The 22,642-nt window shown below is 37.3% G+C and overlaps 1 protein-coding gene across 8 annotated transcripts in view; it reads right to left on the minus strand.

The window, feature by feature from the left end:
* Positions 1–886: 886 nt before the first annotated feature.
* The window catches only part of rc3h2 (ring finger and CCCH-type domains 2), a 122,553-nt gene continuing 100,797 nt past the window's right edge, over positions 887–22,642 (minus strand). For all 8 annotated transcript variants that reach the window (XM_041193041.1, XM_041193042.1, XM_041193044.1 and 5 more), the window contains 6 exons: positions 19,611–19,815; positions 18,216–18,312; positions 15,999–16,080; positions 13,388–13,489; positions 8,733–8,875; positions 887–6,515 (listed from right to left, as the gene is read on the minus strand). In XM_041193041.1, the coding sequence (XP_041048975.1) occupies positions 6,314–6,515; positions 8,733–8,875; positions 13,388–13,489; positions 15,999–16,080; positions 18,216–18,312; positions 19,611–19,815 (831 nt within the window). In that variant the 3' untranslated portion in view covers positions 887–6,313. The remainder of the gene's footprint in view (positions 6,516–8,732; positions 8,876–13,387; positions 13,490–15,998; positions 16,081–18,215; positions 18,313–19,610; positions 19,816–22,642) is intronic.

Below are 22,642 nucleotides of genomic sequence, written 5' to 3' on the forward strand. Positions count from 1 at the left end.
ATCCAAATAACTTGCGTGGCAAAATATACAAGAGACACTCGAACTACAGCCAAATTATGGACTGAACAGCCTTTGGTGCACCAAGTTCTTTTATAACTGAAACAGAGGACATACATCATTGCAGGGTGGCAATGGGGATTGCAAAAATGTCCTTCATGGAAAAGGAAACTTTTTACCCAGCAATCAGAGTAGCTGAGAAACTGCCCTCTCCTGGGATTGTTTCTCTGCCAGTACAAATGCTCGGTAAAAGAATGAAATATTCTGGGTTTTTTTTTCTTTATACTGTACATATAACCATTTTGAAAATAAGGACAGCTGTGTAAAAAAAACTAACCCGATAACAGTCTCCAAGGCATCCATAATTTAAAGATTTCCCAGTAAAGTAACCCGTAACCCATTAAAATGTATTACAAACTTACATATGGATACATCATGGTTTGGAATTACCGTTTACAAATAAAAATATACAAATTAGAAATAAATTAAAAGCAACAAGATGGTTCAAGAAACATGTATAAATAACTTAACTATTGTGACTCCTGAATCATTGAATTGTTACTGCCTTACTATTCTACATAGCCATTATATAGTTACTCAGGATATCAAGTCACCAGATGGTCATCTATAATGGCTGCTGCGACTTATTATTTTAAAAGGAATCCTCAACATTAAATGACAAAACTAGGTAAGTTTACATTTAGAAAAGGTTTTTTTTTAATGAATTGGACTCCTGAAGATTCATTGACCATTGTCTAATGTCTTGAATAATGTCCATATATTCCAAATACATTTACAAATATACCATCTGCTAACGAAGTTAAATTGCTAAAGCTCTTTTCACAAAGTGCTTGCGTCCCTATAGGAAGGATCAGCAATGAGGATAAACTTAATTGACAAATAACTTTATTGTTATGCATGCAAATACATTTCAAGTACTGCAAACTGTCCCAATCATCTTTCAAACACCGAAATTCATGATACTCTATTCTAGTGTACAGCCCAAGCTATTAGCTCAATTCAGTGCTACAGCAAACAAGGTTTTGTACACAGAGAATTCAACCTTTGCTATTCAGTATCACAAAACTAATCCATTACAGACCTAAATGGCCTAGCATTCATATTTCATCCTACTCCTAAAACAAAAGGTAACAGATTACCAACAATTTGGAAGTCAAATTGAAATTAACAAATGGAATAGAATTTATTCCCTATTTAATTAACAGAGCACTTTTTAAAAAAAATTATACATTTTAAATATAAGCCAAGTAGGTGTAGTAAAAATGACCATTAAATCCATCTTATTGATGGTGCCTCCTTTATACATGACGGATGTGTACCATCTTTAATTTCATTTACATTTCAATCGAACAATAGATTTGCAAAGAAAATGTCTAATACAGACGTAAAATATTCACACTTGAGCTCCACAATCTGTTGTACAATTGACAAAACAGGCCTCTTTTCCCAACTTTTCCAGCTAAGCAATTTTTCTAAAGATTTTAGTTTTGCAGCAAGAAAACATTTTTCTTAACTTCCAGGGAAAAGAATATGCAAAACAGCATAAATGCAGACAGCAAACGCTGCAAGCTAACCACAATGCTTCAAGTGGCTGTACAGTGGGCATGTGTAGTACAAATAAGAACCACGTTTGTGTTGTATCACAACTACAGTATAATGTACTTTTTTTCTTGCCCAGCTAAGGAACTGCATGCATTTCCATGCCTTTGATTAACTGAGGCCTTCATTGGATGGGTTTATGGGATATGTGCAGGTGATTAAATTCTGAAGTAATGCATGTTGGGCCCATGCAGCAGGGTAAACTGCACAGGAGTGGATTCCATTTAAATAGCTTAAAAAAAATGTTGGTTGATTCTCAAAAATTATGATACGTTACCATAGTTAACGTGCATCAGTTGTAAAAAAAAAAGCAACCAGTTTCCCCAATCCCCCTCCAACAGAGCACAACCAAGTTTTTTTTTAAAGAATGCAATTTTAAAATAAAAAGGTACATACACAAGATTAATTTATGTAATATATATTCACCCTCAGAAAGCACTGAAGATGTTTATTTGTAGTTTTGTAGCAGAGGGCAGTCATTTCCCCGAGGGCTGCAATCTATTTTCGGAGGGTTATGCAGATACTCCTGGGCTCCCGAAATATCTTGGTCATATTCAAGTCCTTAAAATTAATATACTTAGAAGTTAAATGCTTACTTTCCTGGGTTGAAGCATGAATAAGTAATCTCTAAAAGTAGGCATTTTCATTTTTCTTTAGGGGTTGGGGGAGGGGGGGTCTGCTGGTGGTGTGAGTTACTTCTGAAAAACAGTTGAATAGTTGATGGGACCTCTTGGGGTCTGCAAATTGATTCAACAGGACCATTTTCTACCACTAGAGGGAGAAAGCAACTATATACAATTCACTGAGACCCCACGGTGGCAAATAATGAGTACTGCAGGAGGACCCGATGTGCAATTTACTTTGAAGTATTCTATAGTCCAGTCTGACGTTTTTGATCCAAAGCTTGGCCATTTATGCCAATATGCCTCATGCAAGGATAACAAAACAAATTTCAACAACCCCTGTTCCTGTACTTTAGAGTCTGTAAGTGATTATGAGCTTGACTCATTTTTCCAATACCTATGCCTGCTTGTTGTGTTGCCAGCAAGAAAGCACTGGACACTGAGTTAAATGTTATGATTCATGAAAAATAGATAGATGAGCTCAATTAGGCTGTTATAGCAATAGGACAACTGCCATTTATAATTAACACATTCATAAGCAATAATCAGTGCTATGTGCAACTCTGGTGATTACTGAATATTTGAATTATGGAGACTCCTAAGGTCTTCCAGTTTATTAATGCAACTGGACAGCTGAACTAAAAATGTAAATTTTAGATGGGAACTACAGCACATTTCACTTGAAAACATTATGTACTTTTACATAAAATTTACATTAAATATTGTTCCTATGCTACTTATTTTAATGACTAACACCACCCGCCTAAAGCTTTGGTGCATGTTTTGGTTTACTCTGAACCTATATTGTTAAGAGCAGCTTTGGTTGAAAATTAAATTACTGCAATAGAAGAGCTCGTAAAATGGTCTTCAGTCAGTTTAGCTTTAGATTGCTTAGTATTGGCTGTCATGCCAGTATCCAGATTTTAAAAACAAAATTTAATGTGTACAAGTTCAAAGATATGGACTAAAGACCATGTAAACACACAAAGACTGATAACTTCAGACTACAATAGGTGCATAGATCCCAGTAACTATAAGCTTCGGTATATGATACTGAGTAGGAGGCCCACAAAAATTTAAATGTACAATATCACTCCTTCATTACAAAAACCTATATAAATCCTATTATAAATAGGAAGAGATTTCATGATACTGCCTAATGCAATCATAAACATCAAGCAGCAAACTGTCTCATCACTCTGTGCAAATATCCTCCAGGAAAAAAATGTTCAACCCTCAGGGAAGTGCACAAAACTGTTTTAAAAATTCTGACACTTTGTTGTGGTATTGTGTATCACTTTAACAACTCAGACGACCAATAACATGATCTTGCAGAAGTTGTTTACCAGCAGAACACCTCCTTTGCAGCTACCTGGTGAAAGTCGTGCTTGGTTTAAAATATCCCAGTACGATTTTCAGAACAATCAACTTCACAGAAGTCATCAAAACATAAAAATGCAAAATCAAAACAGTAGGACAGTAAAGATAGAGACTGCAGGGTGCTGTTAAATCTAGGCTAATAGCAAATGGCATACCTACATAACAGAAATTACGTGCATGCAACAGTGACTTGTTTCAAAAAAGGGAATTACTAATACACAGTTCTATTATTTAATTTGCAATGGTTTGATCGATAACACATTATAAAATTAACAAGGTGAACATAGGCTAGGGAATCAACAGGATTGTATCAAATAATGAAAGCTAAGACACTTAAACTTTTAATCAGATTTTATAAACAGATGCTGTTACTGCTCCTCTGACCGCTGATCTTAGCTATGTAAACAAAGCCATTTATTTAATCCTCAAAGGGCTAAGAAATTTCATTTACAATTAGTTCATTTAGAAAATGAAGAGGAACCAGAAAGCTTTCCCCTCAATTTCTCAGATGCGTAAAATTGTGAAAAGAAAAGTTATACATAGTCAAAACAAACATAATATCCACAACTTAAGTATCACAACCGCATATTTTTGTAAACAAATTTTAAATACTTTAACTGTCAATGCCCAGCTAATACATAATAAATCTACCAGTCTCCCAGAATCCACTGAACATACGTGCAATGGCAAACTTCAATTATGCCTTGGATTAACTAAAATGCATTACCATGATTATTAGCAATAGTATTTTATTCAAATAAAACTACTGATATTCTTGGCATTTACCTTTAAGTTTGAACAAATTGAAGATGGTTGTTTTAAATTGAACTGTGAAATGTGACTTTGGATTGCTCATAAATTTATTACAGTACTTTTGGGCTTTTACTGCAACATATAATGTTCATCCATTATGAAGGAAATACAGAGAAGCCATTAGAAATTCTTAGACTAGAGAAGATAGAAAAGAGACCAGTAGAACTGGCTTATCATTCAGTGCAAACACCACACAATGCAGGAGTTCCAAAATACAGTTTTCACTCTGTACTTTACATACAGCAAATGTAACGGCAGCGAAAAGAAGGAGGCTTTCTCTTTCTAAAAAGATGAGAAACATCTCAAATACCCAAGTATTTTAAACACAACTATGATCAACATCAAAAATTTGGCAGCACTTTATATAAACCAATTAGAAAAGCACGTTAGCGTAATTTAGCATTGACAAATAAGAAGTCTATTGTCATTAGAGAATACTTCAATATCTTGGGTACTTTTGTTGTTAAACTCTAATGAAAATCTTTACAAGAACATAAGGAAAGTTAAAGACAAAGTTTTTTTGAAGTAAGTGTTTAAAATTGAACTATTTGCAATTTGTCTTTGGTGTGTTTTTGGGGCAGAAGGCAGTGCATTCCTTTCTTACTATTCTGTATATGATCACTATGCTGATTACTACCTGTTCAAGTACAGTAATGTAGGTAGTGATGTCAAGTTCCCTGATGCCACACATCCAGCAATACCAGGATGTAGCAAATTAAATTTCTATCGTAGGAATACCAAACTGACATAAATCCTTCTAAATGAACACAGATGAATTGATTTTATGCAGTTGGTGCTTAATCTTTGATTACTGGAACAAAAGTGAAAGCATATTGCCATATTAACAAAAAGCAAAATACATCTGTGAATGCTGGAAATCTGAAATTGAAAATTCTGGAAATACTAACTGGGGCAAGCAGCACTTGTGGAGAGAAAAATAGAATTAACATTTCAAGTATTGATCTTTCGGGTTAACTCGGTTTCTCTCGCCAATGATGCTGCCTGACCTGCGATTATTTCCAGAATTTCCTGTTTTTATGCCACAGTAACCAGTAGTTAATCTTGCAGGATACTTTCATCTTTTTGAGGCACAGCTTGGCAGATAATAAGTGGCAGTATGGAAATGTTTCAGTGATTCTACCCCATTTAATATTTGTTTTGTATTGTTTAAAAAGATTTAAATAGGGATATTTCTCAATTTTTCAATGCTATCATAACCTATAGAAGCTGTTGGAAACTGTATTTTGTAACTCTAATTATGCATTTTTTAAAATAGTGAAAAGTATGCTCCTTCCACCAATTAACAAAACAAGTTTCCTATAAAAGTGCAACAATGCCATGAAACTAAATCTTACCATAACAGCTCGAAAATACAGTTTTCCAAGCCATTATCTTCTTACAATTTTGTGTGAATTGTACACAAAAATATATAAAAGAAACAGAAGAGGAGGTAAAGTCATAGTTAGCTTTCACCAGATGTTTTGCTGCAAGGCTCTGCTGGTCAACAACTGAGTTGTTTACGTTCTACATTAGCCATTGTGAATAAGAATGGCTAAGTTACTGCACTGGCTCACAACAGACTCATAAAAGGCTGCTTTAAAGCATTAAGTAGAATGATGTCCAAATTCCAACATTCACTGGAATTTGAAATAGTTATCCGACTAAAGTTAATTTTATTTGTCAAAATGGTTAATGCAGGAGGGCTTTTGTAGTATCAAAAAAGTCCACAGGAATTTGATGCCCTCATATTGTTCTTTAAAAAAATACATAATATAATATACACACACATATATACAAATTCATGTGTTATATATATTATATTATATAATATAGAAAGCAAAATTAATTGCTTTTGGATGTTGGTATAAGCACAAAACACTTCAGCTCCCATTGACTAGAGCCTCGCCATTGGTTGCAGGTTTCATGTCTTTCTTATCTTCTGATAACTTGACTGCAGATGTTTTCAGGGCCAAACTATTGATGCTGAAGGAAGCAGTCACAGTCGGGCAGGTGACAAAGCCAACTGAGGCTGTGGTGGGCTGGTTAAAGCCAGAAGTTACAGGTATCATCTTCTGTTCCTCTCTGTCAGAAAAGGGAATGCATGAAATAGTTAGTTAAGACAGTCAAATTGGTTTTCAATGTATTTCATTAAGTTATTTGACCCTGTATGTTTTTTTTTTCAAATTCCCTGATTTGACATCTCTCTATACTGGGGGCCCATTTGACAACTGTTGAACAAGTGACCTATAACTGGGCCTTTGCTAATGCTGATCTATAAACTGGGTACTGGAAAGTGGATTCAAGCTGTTCAACCTGCACGTTTCATATTCCTCCATAGAAGTGTGTCTCTATACATTACTTTCCACAAATGCCCCAACCAAGATTGGGAGTACACTTATGAAGGGCCACCAGTGTAAAACACTGTCTGACCAGTTGATGGCACTGTACTTCAGTCAAACTATTTTAACGTACATATTAACAGTACATAATTCACGTGCTCTGCAGCAGAAAGACATATCTGCATTATGTCAAAAATATTGTCCAAATGATTTTCTATGAATTATTTACAGTTCCCATTAAATCAACTGCCCTGCCATAATTATGATCAGAAGAATCATAAATGTCTTCTGAAGAGATGGGATAGGAAAAACATGAATACAGCTTGCCCAGACATCAGACTTTCTAACCAAGAACAGAACTATGCTAAAGTGGAGTTACGCACTGCTACATCCTGTATTGATTCTGCTGTTGAATCTTTTCCAGTTAGAAGTGTCACAGCTGTACTAGTCTCTCCTCAAAGCAATGACACCTGCCAGAGGCTGCCATTTATGGGCATATTAATATAAACCCTTTTTGATAAGCAAACTCCTGTAGGCATTGAACCCATAAAGCAAAGATTACATAGAACTTTTACAGGTAGGATTTAAATGTAACAAACACTGAACTCTGAAGTGATTTTCTGCAGACAGCCAGATAAATCATTAAAAATTTGTTCAATTCAGCGTTTGGTATCAGCCTTGGCTCGGTGGTAGAGCTCATGCTCACATGTTGAATAGTCCTAATCTTTTCAGAGCCATTCCTTGTCCTACTATTATCCTTAAAATTATTCCATAACCTCAACTGGTTGTTTACTGACATTCTCACTTCCGTCATTTGTAAAAATGGACACAAAATATTTAATACTTTTGCCATATTTAATTATTCATAATTAGACTCCCTCTTTCATCCTTAACAGTTCTGTGCTTGTTAACTATTCTTACTTTTCATATACTTAAACAGCCTAAGTTAGCTGCCAACCTTTTTTCTTATTTCTTTTCAGCTTTTCTAATTTCCTTCAAATCCTCTGCAATATAATTTTCTATTCATGATTTTCAGTATAGATAACTTTAATTTTACCAAAATCCTCCAATTTAGGTTTGTTTTAAGTCAATTTGCTCATATAACTCTGATATGCCTCCTCCTTTTTTGCCAGACTCTCTCATTTTAAGATTTTACGCTTCTGCTCACTAAACATTGCACTTTTCCTGTCCAACATCCTTAGCTTTAACCCTTCATTATGCTTTTCTATTTTGACATTAAAAGCACCTATCTTGTGGGTCACTATTTCATAATTGTTTTCTGCCCGTTACATCAGATATTCATTTTCTTAAACGAAATGGAATAAAAGTCAGACAACTTCACAACAATTTAGGAGTCCTGAGTACATTGCAAAAACACACTATTCTGATTACATGCATTACCTTTATTTTAGCCTATCCTGAGATTTTATTTTCCTTACTCTTTCATGGGATGTGGGCATCAATGGCAAGACCAACATTTGTTGCCCAACCCTAACCGCAAGGCAGTTAAAAGGCAACCACATTGCTGTGGATCTGAAGTCACATGTCAGGCAAACCAGGTAAAAGATGGCAGGTTTCCTTCCCTAAAGGATATTAGTGAACCAGATGGGTTTTTACGATAATCAATTATAGTTTCATGGTCGCTATTATTGAGACTAGCTTTACGTTCCAGATTTAGTGATTGAATTTAAATTCCACCAGCCGCTGTGGTGGGATTTGAACCCACATCCCCAGATCATTAACCTGGGTTTCTGGATTACTCATCCAGTGACATTACCACTACACCACTATCTCACCCTAAATAATCAAACTGTGCAACCCCATTGCTCTTGCTAAACTGTCTGCAGATTTTCCCTTCAATTTCATTTCCATAACAAGATTTACAAATTCAAATGTCAAAATACATTTAAGGAAAATCAAAATCATGATTTCTTTAGCCATACAACTTTATGATTCTTACGTGATAGCAATTTGTTCAGCAATCCTGCGACCCTGCTCTTCCTGCTCTTGACCTTGGTGCTTATGATGATGTCCATTTTCAGACATTATGTCACTGGGCAGATCACCTTGGGAGCTAATACCCAAATGCTGATCCAGGACATCCTGTGTGAACAAAAAAATGTTGTTTTAAACTTGGTCTATCTTCTATCCAATATAACTTAAGACCCCCCTCCACTTCTCTCTCCCCACCCAACCCCACCCCCCCCACCACCTTAAACCAGCTTACATTTCACCCCTTCCTGGGATTCGCCTAGTTCTGTCGAAGGGTCATGAGGACTCGAAACATCAACTCTTTTCTTCTCCGCCGATGCTGCCAGACTTGCTGAGTTTTTCCAGGTAATTCTGTTTTTGTTTTGTATTTCCAGCATCCGCAGTTTTTTGTTTTTATAACTTAAGATGTTGTATATATAAAATGATCTAACATACAGATATTAGAACATGTTCCAGATAATTTGGCTGCGCAAAAGATGAATATTTTGCTCCAATCTCCTTCACTTAGCCTTGCAATCTTACAGAACATGTTGCAGGACTTCCTGTAAACTCTGAAAGCTGGAGGTCTTGATAGTTTCTACCAATTAGCTCCTCTACTGCATCAAGCTTATCTCACTTATATGGAGGGTTCTTCTCTCACCTGACACAAGGTGAATATAAGTAAGATAAATAAAAAGTCCCAAACAACTTCCATTGGTCATATATGAACCAAAGTGGCTGACTCCTATAAAGTCATGCATCAGGCACTACTGGATTCAGATCAACTCAGTGATGCAGCTGAGCAGTTTATTCCTATACCCTCGATTCCTTGCTCATTCTCCAAAACTGGGTCTGTTAACCTGTAACAGTTCATGAATTCTTAGTTTGTCGAAAGATTTCCAGAGCTGCTGTTTCATCATGTGATGCGACACATTGGAGGAATAAGTAAATCAAGTGCTTTGAATGTAAATTAAAATCACTGGTGAAGCTTGTGCAAGGTTCAAGGCTACATGATTTCCTTGTTCTCTCAAAAAGAGGAGCTGGTTAATAATAGATTGATACAACCAGAATTGAAATACCAAGGATAATGGATGATCCTATTCAAAACATTAAATTTCATGGTTTAACATATGGAAGATATATGCAAAGAGAGAATTAAAATTAAAAGCAAAATACTGCGGATGCTGGAAATCTGAAACCAAAACAGAAAATGCTGCAAAAACTCAGCAGATCAGGAGGAGTTTTGTTTTTGAGAAGACTGTTCCTTACAGAAGTGGTCTTCTTCAGTCTTTGAATTAAGGCTATTCAACATTTCAGAATCCCATTTCATTTGCATAGCATAGCACTTGGTATCACATGCCATGGGAGATATGCACAACATATACAGTATTAGATTCCTAGGTTAACTTTTTTGAAACAAAAATTATAATTGTTTCTCAGATAGTGCATTGAAGCTGATTAGGTTTTATGCCTGTATTCCTGTGCAAGACATTGAATAATAATTGAGCCATAACACGTTACAATAACTATAACCATGTTGTCCCAATAGATATCGTTGACTAGCCACAGGTATGGCATGTCTATGCAATACTTTTAGCACATGCATAATTTTAGTCAAAACTCTTTACACACATACAGGTAAATGGACATCACATGTATATTTACTTAACAAATATCCAGCACCATTCAGTGCAAAACATTGCAACCTTTCCCTTTCAGCATATCTTAATGTAGCTTCTAGCTTTTTGTCCAGAACTTGTGAGCAGTACTTTGAATTCAGTGATTAATGTTAAGTGTTGACATGCACAAGAAATGCTCTCCATCCAGATAGCCTTTGAATGCTGCTTGTTCTTTACCATGACATGCCCTATTAGAGCTGCTCTTCAATGGCGGGACTTGCATTGTTCTGCTGTTCTGGAGAGTTTGTTCCGACTGGTCGAGCTGACCATGATAATATGGGGCTGGACTCTACAGGGCACCATGATGCCTGTCCAATCCCTGCATCAATTTAACGCTGGAAGCAGCGTTAATTACTTTAAACCGAGACTTACACCCCCATCCTGGGAGGAAGTCCTGCCTCAAAGATGCCGGCCAATTGGATGGCCAGCAGATCCGTAGTCCCAGCAGCACTAGGTGGAGTGGTGGCCACTGCCAGGAAGACAGGCAGTTCTGACAAAAAGGAGCCCTGACTCAAAGGTAAGTCTGGGGTATCAACTGGGCCAAGCTGGCAGATCCCAGCAATTGGGATTGGGGGGAGGGAGGGGGAGGGGACAGGTAAAAATGACCTGAGGGGTTGCCTCCATTGGTCCGTGCGACCCTGGAAAGAGGGATCCCCCTCCCCGACTTGCCTGACACCAGCCCACACAGCTAAAACTGCCGGGCTACCCCACATAGCGTGGGCCTCCCCCTGCCGTGGGCAAGATATGGGCAGGGGGGGTGGGTGGAATGAGGCCACCAGGTGGCCATTAATTGGCCAGTTAAGGATCTCAATCGTCCCAATGGCAGACAGGCTGTCTGACAAATCCTCTGCCCCTGCAAAATGTCAGACAGGTGAGGGTGGTGTGGCAAGGGTAGGTGGAGGGAAGGCTACCTGCTGAATTTTACAACCCCTTACCCCACCTTCAAACTTGCTGGCAGGGGAGAGAGTAAAACCAGTGGTGTACAGAACACACAACAATCAAAGACAGTGACAAATTCTGCTTTGCTGATTACCATTTTACCAACAAATGCACAAAAATGACTAAAGCACACATATTCACAAAGTGAATGCATTAGTATTGAGATCATCTGCCCAATTGATTATTCACTTTCAATTGACGAATACAAAATACAATTAATCACTTTTTGATTCTCAATTAGCCACATAATGGCTCATGTTTTGGACAACACTGAATTCTATTCAACATAGTTCATCTGCCCTTCATTTTTTGTACTTTGGAATGGTTGCAAACTTTAGATACACGTGCATTATAATATATAACCACATAATTAGTTGTTACTATCCAAGATGATGTTACTACTGGACAAGCAAGGTTCCAGAATGAAACCTGGCTTGATATGGTCCTAACTTTTTATTTTTTTAAGAAACCGTGAAGGATAGTCACTGAACAAATTCACAGGATTCTGCTAATGAACTTTTAACACAAAGTGTTAAATTCATTTATTAAACAAGAGAAGTTAACTATATTACACCAGATGAAAAATATTGGAAAGAACTCAATACAAACACAAGAAAATGATTTAAATATTCACTATTCCTTCAATCCAGCTATATCTTTATAGACATATACAAATTCAGAAAGATAAAACAATTTACTGTAGATATCTTATGCTCTAATATTAGCATAAGTATGCAGTATATGTGAACCAACTGGCAAACTATGGTTAGACACACCACACTCCAAAGTAAATAACAGATGTGACCAAAGCAGATTTTGTGAATTCCTCAACAACCCACCCAGATGCTCATCACACTGTGAGCCAACTGGTCTCACTAAAACATTGTCTTTCTCACAAGTGTTTCCAATCTCCACACTTGAAGAACTCTCCTTGGAATTCTCTCCAAAATTGCTTCCACTTGGACAGCTTTAACAAGAATCCACCTCCAGGGTTTTAATCTCTCCTTCTGAGATTCATTTTCCCTGGATCTCCAAGTACACCTGAGCTTCAACTTCCAAGCACACTTTCAGATCTTTGGCTGTGCCAAGTAGAACATCACTGCTCCAAAGGGCCCGCAGAAAGGAGTCACCGATCGTCGCTGCCTCCTCTGATCTTCAGGGCTTCTCTCAAGCCTGCTTCGCTTCAAGTCTGCTTGCCGCAGCTCTTCCCTTAACTTGGAGCCTTTTTTTTCTGTCCCTGTCGTTTATCTTGACTCAGTGGAATCCATCTTTGATCCCTGTCTTTGTCCCTGCTGGGGACTTTTTTCTGGGACCTCTCACTGTCCCTCTCCCAGTGTCCTGCTCCTTGGGACATCTTCCTTGGTAATGGCAGTCAGATTCCAGGTCACTTGACCTGCTTTTCACGCCATTCACTTCTTTACTTCAGCACAGGCGTGCAGGTTGGTTCCCAGCTGAAGAACGTTAAAAAAGACTCCAACTGCACATGTGCAGCCCTTTTCCGGCCAGCACGTGTGTGAAAGGCCTGAGGCCCAATGGGATCTGGAGTTCCTGGCCTCCGAACTCCCAATCTCCAACTTTGATTTAAAATTAAGGTTAAGTTCCTGGGTTTCCTAACATAATGATATATATGCACAGAAATTACTTTCTTATGAAGTGCTCCTCCAATTGTCACAACCATCAAATTTGGTCAAGATAAAAAATATTTAGTTGCAGAGGTACAGTATTTCAAACTTGTGGAACAAGGTAAAATTACTTTTAATACTTGAATTAAGGACAGATGCAGTAAACAGCATACCAACCTTTCCAAGGCAATCAAAATAATATTTAGTAAAGGAATCAGGATTGCCCAATGTGGCTGTTTCACAAGAGGAGGTAACTCTCAAAAAGAATAGAGCAAATGGTCATGGCTTTTGTAGAATATCCTTTAAATCCCAGTTGGTGCTTTCCACCTGCCAACTACGAAACACCCCATAAAAAGCTCAAAGTGACGATCATTTTTAAAAATATAGAATGTACATCACCATACCTCTAATCCCTCATCTTGATCAGCATCAGTATCCAAAGCAGAAAGCTCCAGTTCTATATCCCGATCAGGCCTGGCATCTGCAGAAACTTCTGAAAATTCTCTCTATTGGTGGACAAACAATCAAGTTTATGATTGTGAAAAAATTAAAATGCCTGCGTGGAAGCAACAGATTAACTAAGAGAAAAAAAAGTGTTAAAATATACTCATTCACAGAACATACTCTGTACTTAAAAAGTAAAACGTCATTGTGTACTGGCATGCAGTTGGACTATCAGCACAATGAAACATGCCATTATATTGTGGAATTCTGAGGTATCTTGTATAACACTGTCATTCACTATGTTAGTGATTAGTCACAGGGAGTTCGTTCAACAAATGAGATAAGCTACAGTGCAAAACTGAAAGAAGCTTACACAATGTAAAAGGAGACTAGGAGAGCAGTAAAAAGAAATGGGTTACACAAAGGAAATATGAAGATCTGTAAAAGGAATAAGGAAGAAAAACTTGCAAGGGGTATCTATAAAATATATAAAGAAAAAAGTGTAGCTATATGTAGTCTCAGCTTTTCACACAGCCTATTAATGATTTGGAAGAATAGTTTTACATCCAAGCCTGTAAATGAGACTAAAGCTGGAAGACACAATAAGTAGTGCAGATGGGAGTATGAAGTTATGAAGGAACATAGAAAGATCGCATGAGCTTAAAAAAACTGTGGTAAGTGGAGTTCAATACAGGGAACCAAGAGGTCATGCACTTTGAATCCAATAAAGATGATCAGAGCATTTTCTAAATGGTGAGAAAATACGAACTGTGGGTTCATGTATAAAAATCACCAAAAGATAACAAAAGCAAACCAAAAAGGTTAATGAAATAGGCCTTTATTTCACGTTTGTATTTCCCCCCACTTGATGGAATAGATCTCTATACCTACTCTCTCTCTCTCTCTCTCAAATCCTTTTATCATTTTAAGAGGCCCAATTAGCTCAAATATGGGAAAATGTGAACTTGTCCACTTTGGCAGGAAGAATAGAAAAGCAACATATTATTTAAATGGAGCAAGGTTGCAGAACTCTTGAGGTAGAGACAGATCTGGATATCCTGGTACATGAATTGCGAAAAGTTAGTATGCAGGTACAGCAAGTGATTAGGAAGACAAATTAAATGTTGTTTATTGCAAGGAAAATGGAATATAAAAGTAGGGATGTTTTACTACAGTTGTACAGGGCCATGGTGAGACTATATCTGGAGTACTGTCTATAACTTTGGTCTCATTTAAGAAAGGATATTATTGCAGTAGAAGCAGTTCAGAGGTTCACTCAACAGATTCCTGGGATGAGGAAAGGTTGGTCCTATATTCATTGGAGTTTTGAAGAATGAGAGGTGATCTTATAGAAATATATAAGATCCTGAGAGGGCTTCGAAGAGTGGATGTTGCAAGGATGTTTCCCCTTGTGGGAGAGTACAGAACTAGGGGACGGTTTAAACATAGGGGGTCTCCCAATTAATACAGGGATAAAGAGAATTTTTTCGGAGGATTGAAAGTTTGTGGAACTCTCTTCTCCAGAGAGTGTTTGAGGCTGGATCATTGAATATTTTTAAGGCAGAGGCAGATAGATTCTTGACTAACAAGGGAGTGAAAGGGTATTGGGGATAGGCAGGATAGAGGCATTGAGACCACAATCAGATCATCCATGATCTTACTGAATGGCGGAGCAGGCTCTATAAGGCTGAGTGCCCTACTCCGGCTTCTAATTCGTATGTTTGTATTTCCACCACTTGACGGAATAGAATCTCTACACCTACTCTCTCTCAGATCCTTTTATCATTTTAAGAGGCTCAATTAGTTCACTCCTCGTTCTTCTATACGCAAGGGAATGCAAGTCAGGTTAATGCAACTCATCCTCATAATTTCATCTTTTGGACCCAGCACCATACTGGTGAGTTTGCATTGTACCTCTTCCAAGACCACTGTATTCTTCTTAAGTGTGGTATCTAGAACAGAATGTAGTACCTCAAATGGGATCGGATCATGGCTTTATAAGGTAATTTCCTCCCCTTTGTATTCCAGCATCTTTGAAATAAAAAATTTTCCCCACTGACTTAACCTATCTGCAAATCCCTTTGCAGACCCTTTATGACCTCTTCACAACTTCCTTTTCTACATAACTTTGCGTCATCAGCAAATTTAGCAACTATAAATTCAGTCTCTTCATCCAAATTATTGATATGGATTGGTAGAGTTCGTAGTTTGGAAGGTACTGTCGAAGAAACTTTGGTGAGTTGCTGCAGTCCATCTTGTAGATAATGCACACTGCTGCCACTGCGTCGGTGGTGGAGGGAGTGAATGTTGAAAGTGGTAGAAGGGGTGCTAATCAAATGGTCTGTTTTGTCCTGGATGGTTTTGAGCTTTTTGAGTGTTGCTAGAGCTGCACTCATCCAGGCAAGTGGAGAATATTCCACCACATTCCTTGTAGATGCTTTGGGGAGTCAGGTAGTCAGTTATTTTCCACAGAGTTCCCAGCCTCTGACCTGCTCTTGTAGCCACAGTATTTATATGGCTGGTCCAGTTCAGTTTCTGTGAATTTCAAGATCTCAATCATCATGTCCTTACCTGCTGCAGTTCAATATGCAATTGATCGCCACCATTAGAATGTTTCGTATGACCAGACAGATCAATCACTCGCAATCTGTCCCTGCAAGGACAAATTAGCAATTGTTAATATGATTATTGATAATACCAATTAGCTGCTCAATGCACTGCATATTGGGGAGGCAATGGGTTCAAGAACATAAAACATCAATCTCAAGCATGATTTTCTGGGCCAACACTGAATTTAAAAAAGTGAATTTTCATGTGGGGAATTACTATAGGGCTCTCACAATTCCTGCTGCTTAACGTGTAATCGAGGTCTGGAAATAAGTGGCCTGCCCAGATAGGACAGTTGCAAGGAGACTGAAAACTATAAATAAAAAATCTTTAAGGCATAAATTCAATATTCAAAGGTAAGTCTTCATTGTAGACTAGAATGGATAGCCAGTGTCATGTCCTGAGTGTATCAATGAATTTTTTTCAATAAATTGTGCAGAATATTTGAAACACAAGCTTAAGAAAGTCACCTATTTAAAAGTTTCTTGATTCTTCAATTACTTTTTTGTAGCATTATAGTTATTGAGGTGGGTAAATTCACATGCTCAATGTACATTTATACATTACTCATTATGCCCATTTGTGACAGAAGACAACATTGCAGAGGGATCAACATGCTTATTTTTTTTTAAAAAGAGTTAAAGTAAGTTAAGTTGTCGCTTGGTGGTACAAATCTTGAGTATTGCTGGAAAGAAAAGTGCTGTCAATGCTTTTTGTCTTACACTCATCAGGACAGATAAAAAACAAATTTCTAAAGGAGCAACAATTTGTACTGCATGAGAAGAGGATGCTGATTGGTTGGTAAGTGGAATCTAATTGGTTGAGGTGTTGCCACGAGAAATGCATGAGAGAACAGTTGCTCCCCATGCTTTTGTTTAATTGGAAAAGGCACAATGCTTGGACATATTCTGTTTGCAGAGGTCAGGGCCCTGGATATGAATATACGTAGGTTTTAGCAAGTGTAAATGAGTCACATTACGAGCTTGACTGATTAATTGTTAGTGTAATACTTAGCACACTCGTGTTCAGTAAGTGTTGTCCAATTGTGGAATCCATTCCATGTTCTGAGTTTTGCAAGCACAGGCTGGTTGAGTAGTCAGTACTTTGCCTGTTGCGAACAGCCTAAGGGATTTGTTGTTGATACAATTCACCAGTCGTTGGGATGTATGACCTACATACCTAGCACTACACTGGCCCCATAATTCACATACCAAATTACTCATTTGTGTGGTAGGCAAAATGTCTTTGTGGCTTGATGGCGGCATCCTGTTAATGGAGACTATCACTCCTGTTGCTACTGCACAGTAGCAGCATGAAATGGCTAGCTTCACCTGGTTGGTCAAATTTTGAGACACCTTACTTTTCCAGGGTAATTTGAGGTAGTCGGGGCACTTTTCAGGATCGAAATTGGCAGCCTTAGGTCCATTCATGAGTTTGCACGATATACGGCAACCAATGATCTGATTAGGGTAGCCATTGTCCTGTAGGATAGCTTTGATGTGCCCAATTTCGGCTCGCTGTATATTGTTCACAACACATTCTATTGAAACTGTATAAAAAGGCCAGGGATGTTTAATTTTTAAATTAAGATGTAGTTTAATTTTTTTTAAATGAATTTATGCTGTTGTAGTTTTGCAAAACTGCATGAGATTTACATATAGGTATTTTTGGCTAAATGGGAAAGAGCTTAATAGATCTTCTAAACAAAGATGCTTATCATTATTCATCCATTTATGTTGGACCCTTTTGCATTCAGGTGGACACTTGGCATTATGATAGTTTATCTATTACAGATCCAAGTGCAAAAAGAGGATCAACTGCATAATATAGGAAAAAAAACTTCAATAAGGAATAAATGGGAATTTGAGGCTTATGCTGGAGAAGTTTTGTACAGTAAAACAGTTTTGAAACCAGGCATCTGGAATTCGTTATTCATTACAAAGCTCTCGGTTCCACCTTTCATTTTTTAAAGAATAAAACAGTAATATTTTATAATAAGTAGCTACTGAATGTTTTATTTTGCTCTTCAGAAAGGTTTATATTTTTTCCATTGAGGCCATTACATCTAAAATAGCTTGATTTGTTCATAGGTCAAGGTTCAACAGAGACAGAGATTGAGATATAGGTCAAGAAAACACAATATAATTAGAGAGTGTTAATACTAATAGCATTTGTTATTACCTGTTTAGGTACTGGCCAGTGGTAGAATTTGATCCATACGAAAGGGCATGGGAACTCCAACTACTAGAATCTGCGTGGCTCACATGTGGACTATAGTCTGTAGAAAACATTCATATTTCATGAACATGATCCGTTTCACAATGCTTCACCAGAAATAACTTTTTGAGAGCAAAAAATTTGAACAATAAACTATGTTGTCACCAGATTTTGTGCATTCATATCCGTGGCTGAATTTCCAAAACACATTTTTCTCTTTTAATCTCATCGCATCTTGGAAGAAAGTTTCCCAAAAATGTATATTCACATCACATGTGCATAATTTGAATTTAAATCTTACATTATATGGTTTGGCATCCAATAATCATTTGTGTGTGGTAGATGAGTTTATTCATCCAGACACAATTGGATTTTGAAAGATGGTCAGTTTTCTGTTTTTCATATATATATATATATATATATATTATATATATAAAATATACACATATACGTACACACACACAAATTACTACCGCCTCCAAAAAACAATAAAAAAAGCTATGAAAGCATTTAAAAGAACCAAGCATTTTTAAAGTAGGTTAAGTAAAACTCAAAGAAGGGATAATAGGAAAAATATTTAAGGTTTTAGTAATTATTGGTGCTGCATGGGGTTAATATTTCAGTAACAAAATGAACTCCTGACATTTGAGTAGCTTTTAATCACAATATTAATACTTTAGCACAGTACAGAAGTTGATAATTTAAGAAACCAGCAACAGAGGGACAATAGGAATCTCTGGATGTGCTTGCAGTCTAAGTTAAATGTTATGCTTATAAAAATACAGTTGTTCTCAAACAACTGATAAAGGCACAATGGAGACTTATGCAACTATTCAGAGACAAGTATGAGCAATACAAAGAATGTTACCATTTTTAGTGTCACGTTTCCCTTCTTTTTAACTCTTTAGGTAGACAATGGTATCGTGGTAACATCACTGGACTAGTAATCCAGAGAACCAGGCTAATGCTGGTGGAATTTAGCTTCAATTACTAAAGCTAGTCTCAGTAATGGTTAACATTGACAACTATCACCAATTGTTGTTAAAAACCCATCTGGTTCACTAATGTCCTTTAGTGAAGGAAATCTGCCATCCTTACTTGGTCTGGCCTACATGTGACTCTAGACTCACTGTAATACGGTTGATGCTCAACTACCCTCTACAATGGCCAAGCAAGCCATTCAGTTCAAGGGCAATTAGGGATGGGCAAAAAATGCTAGCCTTGCCAGTGACACCCACATCCTATGAAAAAATAATTAGAAGTTTTCAATAATATTTATATTTGAAACCTTATGAATGTACTTATTTGTATTAAACAATGACAGCCCCTATTATTAGGGAACACAGGGATTGGACCAACCTGTTACACTAATTGGCTTTGTAGCACTTCCTTGGGAAGCTGTAGCCTGGACTGGGTCTGTGTTGTGATAACCTGTGCGGGCAGACCTAGAAATTGCACCCCACTTAGAGATGATCGGTCCGTCACCAAATGGAATTATAGGATCTTCATCTTTTCCCCTTCTCTGAGAGTCAAAAAGATTTAACCTTCGTTTCACATTAAGGTCCTGAAAACAGCCAAGAATATTGTGAAAAATTAAACATCTTAAATAGCCAACTTAAAAGTTTGAAACACACAAACTTTTGAAAAAATCTTTTTCCAATTTTAACTTTTGATCTATAATCAATATTTAAATAATTTGATTGTGGATAAAACCTGGTAACATTTTGCTACGGGGTGGGGAATCCTAGATTTTTATCCCCTTTCTTCACCAAGGTTTACAGCAAAGATTCCTGTGCAAGTAATTAACCACATTACACAAAGAATTTGGGTACCCAGACAAAATAAATGCTGTAAATAAATTGTGTATGTGCAATGACTGGACACCTAGTGCAGAATATTACACTCGGTGTGTGGGTGCGCGCCTGACACACCCGAGCGCAAAATGATGCGCGATGTCGGGCGTGCGTCATGACTTCATTGCGCAGTCTCACGATATTTTGTTCGGCAAGCGCGCACCGAGTAGTTAAAAGGCCTATTAAGGCCATTAACAATCTAATTAAATTGAAATTTGCGCTGCCTGTCCAACCTAACAGTTGGTGGGCTGGCAAAAAGGCCAAGCAGCCTTTACAATTTTTTTAGGAAACCTCATCCACGAGCAGGATGAGGTTTCCTAAAGCAAATAAACATTAAATAAAAACTTTATTTTTGAATTAAAAACATGTGCCAGCTCATGTGACAAGAGTCACGAGAGGACATGTTTTATTAAATTTTTTATTTGCTTCATTTTTTTTTTACACAATGCTTCAATTGAAGTGTTCTTTCTTGCGCATGTGCAAACTGCAAGCACGGGCTGGTTGGGTACAGTCTGGACCCTGTTCACAATGGACAGGATACAGGCCGCACCCAACCAGCCCATGTGTGCAAAACTCAAAACACAGTGTTCAACATCAATGTGATTCTGCGATTGGAAAACATTTGCTAAATAATCCTCAATGTGCTAGGAATTACACTGACAACCAATTTAAGCTCGGCAGTCAGGCTTGCAACGTGGCGCATTTACGTGTACTAGAGGCTACAATATTAATCCACAGGGCCCTGTTTTCGCAGACAGAAAACATGTACACACATTGTGGCTGTTTCAACTAAACGAAATAAGTGACAATCATTCGCAGACTCATTTCTCAGGGCAATGCCTTGACCAATCAGGGTCAAGCTGCCTGGTTTAAATTTCATCAATGAATTATTTGAGGGAAACAAAGGCATGGCACCTAAATTTGTAGATGACACAAAGATAGATAGGAAAGTTTGTTGTGAAGAAGGCATAAGGAGTTTGCAGACAGATATAGATAAGTTGAGTGAGTGGCCAAAAATCTGGTAAATGGAGTATAATATGGGATAATGTACTATTTGATGTGATACTGCAGAGTGTGTTCAGCATGATCCCAGTTATGTGATTTCAGCCAGGGTGGTTATGAAGATAATGTATTTGGCTTAATGTTCCTTGATTGATTGAGGGAAAGAGAGAAGAAAGTCAGCCACTCTTCCCAAAACTCTCTGCATATTCCCGTGCTAATAAATGTTCAAGGGCTTTTTACCTGCTAATTTCTATGTTTTTATGAGCCTGTCTATATCTGCAATGTGCCATAAAGTGAGTTAACAAATCACTTCATGAGGAGGCCAATCTGAGTGGAAGATAAATCACAAGGAAAGCAACAATGGATGAGTTCCCAGGCAACTTGCCTGCTATCTCAGCTGTAGATTGTACAATGAATAAAAATTCTCAACTTCATAATACACGCTCATGTTGGTAGTCTTGTACTACGTGAAAACACATCAACTGCACAGATTCCAAAAATAAATCCACCAGCATTCAAATACTTTTTCTGTGGTGGCAGGTCAAACAAAAAAATAAATTCAGCTTTCGAATGCAAGATAAACTATTTACAGGACCTGGCATAATGTAAATGTAATCTTAACTCTAATCATCTGTTCCAATAGTGAATGTTGAAATACATCTAATGTTGGCATTACATTTTCTTATAGGTTACAAAAAGCATGATTAACAAAAGATGAAGCACACTCACATTGAAAAGAGGCTCAAGTATTTTCAATATGAAACAGAGCACATCTTAATTCTTCTACAGCTGAATACCAGCAGGAGCATTTTTACAGATCTTAAAAAAGTGTAAATGCCAATAGATGCTAGATGACATGTTTTAGTTTATCCCACTCCTTACCAATCTTGTTTTCCACACAAAATTCTCTGCAAGCCCCAGAGCTAATGTACACCACCAATTCCTAAAATAACTTCAGCATTCACTTCTGGTGTAAAGAATCTTTTAAAATATAATTTAATAGACAATGAAAGCCTTACCCATTTTAAGTAATGTAGAGTACAACCCTTTTTCCAGGGTCAATTATGTACAAAAACATTTGTATTGATTATTTTTGATTTAAGTAAATATTATTTTAATAAAATGGTACATTTCAACAACAACTTGCATCCACATAATGCCTCAACATTGTAGTTCCCACAGGAGTGCTATTGAAGAATAGTTCACACCAAGTCACATGAAGAACTATTAGGACAGGCAACCAAAAGCTTATTCAATTAGGTAGATTTTAAGGAACATCCTGAAGGAGGAGAGTGAATTCCAGAGCTTAGGGTCTAGGTAGCCAAAAGAATGGCCGCCAATAGCAGTGTGATGCGCAAGGGGCAAGAATTGTAAGAGTGCTGAGAACTCTGAGAATTCTTAGGTTAGAGAGATAGAAGAGGCACTGAAGGGATTTGAGATGATGATGAGACCTCCCTCCCTCTTCAATAATATTCATTAGAATTTTTATTTGTTCATAAGAAAGACAATCGCACTTCATTTGAAGAAATTGTCAGG

The sequence above is a fragment of the Carcharodon carcharias genome, chromosome 8 (assembly GCF_017639515.1).
Source record: "Carcharodon carcharias isolate sCarCar2 chromosome 8, sCarCar2.pri, whole genome shotgun sequence".
NCBI lineage: Eukaryota > Metazoa > Chordata > Chondrichthyes > Lamniformes > Lamnidae > Carcharodon > Carcharodon carcharias.